This window comes from Teleopsis dalmanni, chromosome 1, assembly GCF_002237135.1.
Source record: "Teleopsis dalmanni isolate 2A chromosome 1, ASM223713v2, whole genome shotgun sequence".
Taxonomy (NCBI): Eukaryota; Metazoa; Arthropoda; class Insecta; order Diptera; family Diopsidae; genus Teleopsis; species Teleopsis dalmanni.
The window spans coordinates 234,101,433-234,111,781 of NC_051846.1; the positions used below are offsets into that span (position 1 = coordinate 234,101,433).

Sequence of the window (10,349 nt, forward strand, 5' to 3'; positions counted from 1 at the left end):
TTGTAAGGTTGTCCATATCTGGTGGCAGTGGAACATTGTGCAGGCGGCATAGTTCACGTAATAAAATGCCAACCTTAAAATTTTATTTATTAAAGATATTTTTTATTTGTAATTATTATATTTATTATAACAGTAATTTCAGTATTTACCTGATTTATTACATGATTATCACGTCCATTTGTATTGCTAAGAATTTGTACGGCGTTTGTTACGCTAGTTTCTTCACTTTCAGCAAACCAGACAGGCGGTGAAGATGGATACGTTTCCTATATTAATAACACAATAAATTCGATTAATAAGATCAGAATACTTTCACTTAATTAGAGTGGATTAAACATATATGAGATATTAGAATTTTCGAAAAGTAAGTTTGTTATTTTTAATAGAGGACTTGAAAGTTTTTTTTTGTACCCATTTTAAAACTGAAAATGCATATAAAATATATAATATAATATAAAACGGTTTACTTACTAGCTAAAAGTTTTTATTTTGCGGAAAAGCTATTGTTTAATGGTTTTTCAAATAGGAATACAAAAAGAGTAGCTTTTTCGGCATTTTTACTTTTTCACTAATAAAAAAAATTATTAATTGTGTATTATTAGTGAATCACCACTCTTGATAAAATTTGTTGAAAGAACGTACTGATCACGCCGAGCAATATCATTGTTTAACTACAAAATAGGCTATATTGTATTAATCGTTTAAGAGATCAATAGATAAGTTGACCTGTTTCACCAAAATAATGTGAAACTCATACAATTTTGATATAACTATAAGAAAACCGGTATTTGTTTTCACTAAAAAAGAACTTATTTACTTTCCAAGCAACCCAAACGAAGTTGATATGAACCGTCGTAAAATAAAGCACTTAATTCAAGAAAGTTATTTTAAATATATTGGTTAAGAAATATGATAACACCGAATTGTACAAAAACCATTTTCTTTGAAACAAAAAAATGAATTAATCTAAACCTTCTTGGTTCGAAGGTGTAATTAAAATAAATGGTATATGGTTTAGCCATTTTTTCAACTCAAATATTTTAACGCTGAACACTAGTTCAACCAGCCGCAATTTCCACTTGTGAAGATGTGACTTCATAAACATTATTTTTGGTGTTTTTCGTATTGCTTGGTCTCTACTCGCAGAACGATTGTCATAAAGTACAATACTTTTAAATCAGGATATTGAAGTACGTGCTTTGCCCGATTATTTCTTGATATCTTGTTAGGATTATCAAATAACTGTAGAATTAATTCAACATTTGTTTCCTTTGTTTTCATATCATTATTTTATGCAATAGTACCAGATTTTTCGACATTATCGCTTCATTAAAAAAGTGAAGCCAAAGAAAACATAAAATAAAAACAAACATAAACGACATTGTAGAGATATCCGCAATTTTAGCCCACTGAAACATGTGGTCCAATTGTACCCATCCAATCGTAAAATTTGCACATCTAGCAATCAGTTGTAAAGACTCTTATTTGAAATTATTTACTTCAGAAGCAATTTTACTGTATTTTTTATTACAGCTTTTATTTAAGAAACATTGAGATTATGTTTACCATTAATATGATGTTTTGATATTTAATTGTACTTAGGGAGCGTGTATTCCACAGTATTCCCACGGATCTCCAATCCACTATCCAACTATGGACGCTGGCTTCTGCATTTCTAACAATTGGACTACAGAGAAAGTCGTCAGTGACTTGAATTTAATAGTCCCTTGGGCATAAGATGATCAAACACGTTTGTATGATTAAATAAGTCTCCGCGGCAACTGTATTCTATGTACAGTAGAACTTCTATATACAAAACTTATCCAGTTAGTTACAACTCTCCATGCGTTTCACCTTGAAGCAATTAGCCTCTTAATTCAAAATATTAACTTTTTATAATTTGTTATAAGTTCTCAATAATCTTTATCTCTACAATTTAAAGTTTTGCAAATCCGACGTCAACAAATCAAGTTTCTGTCTAAAATGTCACGAATTTTATATGTATTCGGAAAATAGCCAATTTCTTTGTAATGCACAAAGCTTCAAATTTTTATTAAAGGTTGAGTTTCACGATGTTGATACAGCTTTTAAAGATTTTGTGGAAGAGACAGTCGTTGTAGCCAAATAATTAGAATATGCAGATATTACTTAAACCGACCATCAAAATATTTTATGTATGCATAACAAGTATCATCAGAAACATTTATATATGAACCCCAAGTATCGATTATTGACCCTATAATAATTGTTTAGGAATATTTCAAACTTAGAATTTCAAAACAATACATATTGATTATCCCTCATATTAAATAATAAAAATATTCCCGTTTATTGAACCTAGTAGAGTTGTTATTTATTTCCTTAGTGAATATAGGTACTGCACTACATATCTAATAAAAATCGAAGATATTTTTACATTCCGAATCTCAACAAGCAATTTTCAGATGTATCTGAATCTATCTATAGATTTATAAATTTGAATGCTTCTTAGTCCAATTTCATTATCAATCCCAAATTTAAATAAGCATTTATGGTTTTTAATTGTTCATTTATCATATGAAAATAAGTATTGAAACTTGATTAGTATTTGATTTTACTTACCGTTATATTTGCGTGAATGTCATATCGTTTTCCATTTCTCCCAATAAACCGACAGGTCAGTTCGTCCACACTCGAGTTAAGAATTTGGAAGCGCTCATGACTTTTAGTAAATATTTTTTCCAGAGTTTTTATTTCTAACTTTAAAGTGTTTAAACATGCCATTTCGTGACAAAATAAAGTGGGTTCTTGTGTGGGCAGTTAGACTCGGTAGCACAATCCAAGGCTATTTTTCATAAATGTTCTGCTTCACGATTTATTTTATTGCGAATTGAAGCCAATATTTTGAGTTCACTAAATTAATTTAGAGACGGTTGGCTCGTTGAGATTCGGTGTTTAGAACACTGAACTCGCCGTCTAAATTTATTTATGTGTCAACTCACTTTTAACTATAAAATCGGAATAACTACTGCACTGAAATGATTAAATCAATCATAAAATTGTTAACATTTGAATGGTTTCATTTGTTATTTCTAAATTAACACAATTTTTTTTTATTTACTACACAAAATGCACGACGCATGAAACAAAACAGATACAAAGTTATAGAGAACCCGATTTGATAAGCAGTTTAAATATTTACAAAATCTCATTCAAAGATTCCTAGCAATTTCTTAATTAACATAACAAATTTCATTTCTCTTACAATTATTTGTACGCATTTTATGCAAAAAAACTTGAGTAAAGGACTTGGGACAAACCAAAATCACTTTCCCCAACAGTACGAAAACTGAAATCAAAACCACAATACTCAAGAATGTGGAATAAGGTAGGAACCAGAAAGGTATTACCATACATATATACACACATCTGCAAAAGTCTTTTTTTTAGTTGAGAAATTTCAATAAATAACTCTAGAACGACAAAAATAATAACGAAATTCTGATATTTTGCAAAAAAATCCGTACAACAATATGAGAAGTGAATGAAAAAAACATCTGTCTTTGTTATATGCTCAAAATTGATCAGCATTTAATGCAAACCTTTTGTTATTGGATTATATTGTACCTGGCAGCTTCGTTCTGCTTCTAGCTTTTGCAACAAAAATCGCTTTCTATCTCTTTTTAATTCACATATTGCACAAATAAAAATTTTATGTAAAAAAGTGACACGAACTGAAATAATTTTGTTACCTATTTATTCAGATTTAACATTTTTCACTATTGAGCATTCTTAAAATTTCATTGATTTAATTATAAGTTTTTTACTAAGCATTTGAAAACTGTATAATATTTCGTAGTCGCGTTAGCAACTTCTAACACTTTCTTTTTAAGTTTGCTTTTAAGCAAATTTATTTAGGAGTAAAACAGGGTTGTGAACTGAAATTTTATAGCACATTCACATAGTGTCATTTAGGCGGTTTTGTTCATTATAGCCACTAATAAGGATGATATACCTTACCATACAAAGTGTGTTCATATAAATAAGCTCATTTATAAAAAATAAATAATATGTGAATAAATAAATTTTCCACAAGGGAAATGATCAATTTTGAAAATATGTGTCATATGTTTTATTTATAAAATGTAAACAAAAAACAGCTGAGCTATGAACAAAGCCACTGAGGAAGGCAGTATTTAATAAAATCTTTGTTTTTATTTGATAAATATATAAAAGATATATATATAATATATGTATATATATAAATATATGTTTTAATATTTCAAATATATATTTATTTTTTTGTGACATATATTGAAGTACAGTTTAATTATTTTAGATGAGTAGCACCGAGAATTCAAAAATCCGATAGCAAAAAGAAATATGTACAAGTATTTAATAAAGTTATATTTCAGTAACTAAATATACAATAAATATTTAAAAAATTTTTCGTGATTTATACTATGTTTAGACTGCCAAATTTCCTTTATTTCGTTTAAATGAAATTAATTTAATTTGAAAAGTGTTCGTACTGTCCAAAGTTAAAGAATCGCATTTTTGTTTACAAATTGAATGTTAAAAATTACATGCTCAAAACATCATTTGTATCAGTGAAATTTTAAAAATTGATTATTATAACTATAAGGGATAGCATTCAGTAGTTTTATTACCTTTGGTAAATTTCAGGTATGTGGATTATTATTCACAAACAAAATCTTTAATGAAACCATATTCATATAATATTGATATGATGAAAATAATTTAATCTTATTCAATCTAATATGGCGTTCACATTAACCGAAAATGACTTATTTCAAATGAGCCATTCAAAAGTGTTTACATTCGTTGTAATTCATTTGTTCTCATTTGAAACAGGTGATTTTTTAACTTGCCTGTTGATTTGATTTTTGGCCTGTGCCAAAAGAATGTTACATGAAGGTTAAATACAATAAACCTTACAATATAAACTGAAAACATATTTTTAACTTCGTTAAATACTTTTTGGGAAGATGAAGTTCTAAAAAGAGGTGCATCGTTTTTAAGGAAGTGCAACCACCAAACATTTGTTCACCTTTTTTTGTAAATATGTCATAAACAGCTTCCTCAAACTGTCAAAATGGCATGAAAAGCTTTTATTTAGGGTATGTTCAATGTATTCATTTGCATTTGGAACATACTTGGAACACATTCGACCTAAGTTGGAACGCATTCATACAGAATGTGATCCAATGGATCTCATTCGCGCTTGAAATTTTGCATGCAAGAATAAGCCATTTCAGGTCAGTGTAAATGCCGTATAATTTAGTAAAGTTAGATGTTTTTTAAAGTAAATATCACTTTTTCGTTGTCTTAACTGAACTTTTGTGTAACAGTAAAAAAGCAACTCTGAGTAATATTGAGCTGAATGCAGCCCCGCGAGGCAGCATGAAAGGTGAATGACAGTTGATACGAAGCAGGGGAGACAGAAAAACGGAATTGACACACAAATGTGAAACCCTCACGTTGTGCGTAAAATAATATAAAATAAATGAATAACGAAGTGATTGTAACGAATATAATAAAATTATTTGCCAATAAAATATTTTCGGTATTTACATAACCGATTACATTTTGCTTAAAATTTATCTTTCGTATAGTTGCATTTGAAATTTCCCTTCATTTTAGGTTTCATTTCAACGAAATTAACCCGAAATAATCCACGTTTACCATATGGTAATGCAAATTAAGAAGTTACATACACATGAATAACATATACATTATACTCAAACATATACATACCCACAGATATGATTAATGCGTTATTTTATCGCAAGTCAAAGTGAAGGGCAAAAAAAAAATTGAAAAAATTGTATTTTCGATATGGTATGTCGGTAAGTGTACCTAATAGTAATCATGGGTCGTTAGGGCATGTGTTTTTGATGAAAAAAACTACGATTTTATTTTATTGCCTTTGTATTTTTTTTGTTTTTATGGAATTTTTTTCATGAACATTACATTATCCAGTTAACATTTTATATATTATTTTATTTTATAATGGTCTATCTTTGCAAAAAACACTTTATTATATTGGTCAGGTAACAGAAGATGACGGTCGCTATATACTCCTGCAAGCTATATGGTGAACTTTGAAATTTATCAAAGAAAGAATCCTCGTTCGAGAATAAGAAGTTAAATGTGTCGCACCTTCGGTCAGCATGATCGATGAAAGGATAGCCATTTTTATTTTACTTCGATAATCTCTTTACAAGTTATTTTTTGTTGGCGTATCTCAAATCATGTGGTTATAATGGAACATAAACAGTTCGTTAGAACCGCATTGCAGCAAACTGTCCATTGAGACTTAAGAAACACTTAAAATGAAAAGAAAGCGGCTATTCGGAATCTATTACGATGAAGAGCAACGGTATTAGTTTGGTAAAATGGAGAGAAAAATGTTGTTATTCAAAAACAGTTATTCAAAACAGCACAGAGGCAAAATAAATGTACCGCGCCCTTTTGCGATCACAGAATATAACAAATATATGTGTGATGTTTACAGATTTGACTAAAATTTGGTACAATACCGTATTGCTTACAGAGAAAAGAAATGGTGGTCCAGCATATTTACCTGGTTGATAGATGCTTGTTTTCAAAATCCTTGGCAGCTTCATCGAAAAGCGGCAACAAGTATGTCACAACTCGAATTTCGATGACAGCTGGTTACATACTATTGCAAACATTATGGTACAAAATCCAAATCATCTGGTCGGTTACCTACTAACAGATATTCCTAGCAAACGGGTCGAGTTCAACACACTCTCTATTACGAATAGATAGGACACTACGTCGTGCCGTTCAATCGTAAACATTGTGCTCGTGATTATTGCAAAGTTAGCGGACGAACAGCATGTGCAAAATGCTACGTTGGACTTTGTGTCAAATATTTTTTGAGCTATCATACAAAACCATGAACAATTTTGACTCCTAAAACAGTTCATTTTCATTTAATTTCAATAATTTTCTACTTTCCTGCAGATTTTCTTAATAAAAATTCATTATTTCTTCATAAAATAGTGTTTCCTTCTCAGAAAACAAAAAAAAATGTTTCCTTTTATACAAAACACGATTAGGCGACCCATAAAGCAACGCAGGTTTTTGACATTTTCCGAAAAAATGTCAACACGAATCAAAAGATTGTTCTTATATTCTTGCTTAGGAAGTCAAAATACACTAATATACGTCTTATTAATAAAATGTGCGACAAAAATTATTGGACATAAACGGGTTAAGGACATTTTCTTTAACTATGTTTTGAAACTGCTATTAAAAATGAATAGATGCCAAGCGAGTGGTCGGAAAACGTAAAGAAGCGTTTTTTTGAATTATGGAAGAAAGACTTACATCAAAGAAGATTTTATATAGAACCGACACTTAAATGAGCACAACACAAAATAACAAACACAGTCTTAGAAATTGCACTAATACCATATCAAAATGTACGATTATTTCCAGCTTGAGCAAGTTGAGGTCCTTATTCGCTCCGAATACGGACCTTAACTTGCTCCGAATACGAACCTTAACTTAGAATAGAATAGAAATAAGCGGGGTACAAGCTCCCAATGGAGCAGAGCACTGCGACCAGATTGATCTTTTGTGCTACAACTGACCCTAACCGAACAGAAGACATTCCGTTTTTCGAATGAAAGCCAGAATGTCGTCCGTTGAGGACCACCTAATGTCAGAAGGAGAGAGCAGCCCTCCTCCCAGTGACCTCCTCCTTGCCCAGATCAAGGCTGGGCAGTCACAGAGAATGTGACTGGAAGTCTCGTCTGCTTCCAAGCAGAGTCGACAATCCGTCTCCTCGGATTAAAAGAACCCGTTAAATATTCCGCCAGCAATCTCAAGTCTGATCTGCTAAGGAGGGATGCCTTGCCATAACTATATGGGTGAACCAGCTCTTTAGCCTGACGGTTACCTCGATTGTCGCGCCAGTAGCGATCTCTCTCGGCTAAGAACCATTTATCAATTAGATACCTAGTTGTAGACCAACTTAATCCACAATAGGGTTCCGGTTCACAGATTTGAGTGGCAGAACCTGCCCTTCCAAGACTGTCGGCAGATTCATTACCCTTTACTCCTGTGTGACCAGGCACCCAGCAAAGCGTCACTTTGTTTTTGTTTGCTAGCTGCTGCAGCACATCGAAGCAGTCTAGTAAAAGCTTTGAGAAAAACCTCCAAGAGGATAGAGCTTTGACTGCTGCTTGACTATCTGAGTAAATACAGATGCGGGCGCCTTTCAACCCGTTGTTTAAGTTGATACGAGCGCTGACCTCGATGGTGTGAACCTCCGCTTGGAAGACAGTGGGCCATATACCCAGCGCTATCGAGATTCTGGTGTTAGGACCAAATATTCCAGCACCAACTCCTTCTTTGGTTTTTGAACCATCGGTGAACCATGAAATCACTTCTGGTTCTGCTCCAGGAGTGCCATTTTCCCAATCCAATCGATCGGGAATGAGGACTTCGAACTTTCTACCGAAGCGAAGTTCCATGTTCATGCGATCCGTCCTATCGCAGATCTCTATGCGATCTCTATGGTCTATGCTAGTCTGCAGATAGAGTTTTGACTGTCAAGACTTCCGTGCATATTGATATCAGGGTGTAGCCTAGCTCCACTCAAGGCCGCTGTCTTTTTAATGAAGAGGTGCAGAGGGGTAAAACCCACTATGGACTCCAGTGCTGACGTGGGACATGTTCTAATAGTTCCCGTCATAGCTATACATACGAGTCTTTGCAGTTTATTGCATTTGAGTATTGCATCCTTTTGTTGTGCCTTGTTCCACCAAACAAGAGCTGCATAGGATACAATGGGTCTGACCATTGTACGGTAGATCCATGAGAGAATTCTGGGACTAAGGCCCCAGGTTCTACCATATGTGTTCCTACATGTCCACATGACCCTTGTGGCTTTACCAATTACGTTGTCCACGTGAGTGTTCCAATTAAGACGTTTATCTAGTGTGACTCCTAGATATTTGACTTCGTCGGAGCATTCGATAGCCGTATCTTTTATTGACATGGACCCAATATTGAGTTTGTACCTTCTGATAAATGGTACAATTACTGCTTTTTTGGGTTTATATTTAGACCTTCTTCTATACACCAGTTCGAAACTTTGTGTAAGGCCGCCTGCATTACGTCAGTAACTGTGGCATCGTATTTACCGGAAACAATGATTGCCAAGTCATCTGCATAACCTATGGCATGGTAGCCAGATTGCTCCAGTTTGACTAGTAGATCGTCTACTACCAACGTCCATAGCAACGGTGAGAGAACCCCACCCTGAGGGCAGCCCCGTACGGCACTAATGCTGACGGTAGTACTACCTAACTTGGTAGATATGCTCCTGTCACGTAACATCCTATCTATCCAGGTTATTGTGCAGGAGTCTATATCTTTGCGGGCCAATGCACCGGATATGGACTCATATGATATGTTATCAAAAGCAATGTCTTTAGATTGAAAGGTGTTTTAAATTTTGCTGACCAAGTGATACAGCGCGACCTCCGTCGATTTGCCTTTTGAGTAGGCGAATTGTGTGGAGTGGACAGAAACCGTTTGTTCCATTTTATTCCGTATGTGCAGATCAATTAGCCTTTCAACAGTTTTTAGTAGGAAAGAAGTAAGACTAATGGGTCTGTAGGACTTTGGCTGGTCCATAGGTTTATCACCCAATTTGGGAATAAAGATCACATTCACTCCTCTCCAGGAGTGAGGGATATAACCCATAATAAAACATGCCCTAAAGAGTTTGATTAATGGGTCTAGAATGATATCAGTGCAATTCTGCAGCAAAGCAGGAAAGATACCATCGGCTCCAGGCGCCTTGAATGGTAGGAATGAGCTTATCGCCCATTTCACCTTGTCCTTGTCGAAGATAACACCAGAAAGTGCGTTTTCCTGACGTGTAGGAGCAGTAACTTCTCTGTTTGATTGTGATGTTGGTGCTCCGATTACGGAGCCAGGGAAGTGTGTTTGCAAAAGGAACTCAAGGGTGTCTTCACGACCAGTAGTGAAGGAGCCATCGGGTTTTTTTAACAGGCCTACTTCGTTATTTTTGACCTTAGTTAATGCCTTGTGTAGTCTGGCAGCCTCGGGCAGCTTCTCAATACTTTCACAGTGGCTTCGCCAGCTAGTCCGTTTGGACTGTCTGATTGATTTATTGTAGTCAGTGAGTGCAATTTTATATTCTTCCCACCTACCTGAGCGTTTTGCTCTATTGAATAAGCTCCTTACTAATTTGCGCTTATTAGCTAGTTGCGAGTTCCACCAAGGAACCTTACCCAAAATTGTAGCATTGCCTGCAACCGTGCTGTTATGAAAGGAGGTTA

At 33.9% G+C, this 10,349-nt stretch overlaps 1 protein-coding gene across 1 annotated transcript; it reads right to left on the minus strand.

The window, feature by feature from the left end:
• Position 1: 1 nt before the first annotated feature.
• On the minus strand, positions 2-3,719 carry LOC119667710 (ubiquitin-conjugating enzyme E2 25-like; the record flags this gene model as incomplete). Its single annotated transcript, XM_038077018.1, has 4 exons — positions 3,582-3,719; positions 2,602-3,012; positions 150-266; positions 2-73 (listed from the first exon to the last, which is right to left on the minus strand). Coding segments are annotated over exons 2-4 (351 nt in total), but the record flags the coding sequence as incomplete, so codon positions are not given.
• Between the last annotated feature and the right edge of the window lie 6,630 nt (positions 3,720-10,349).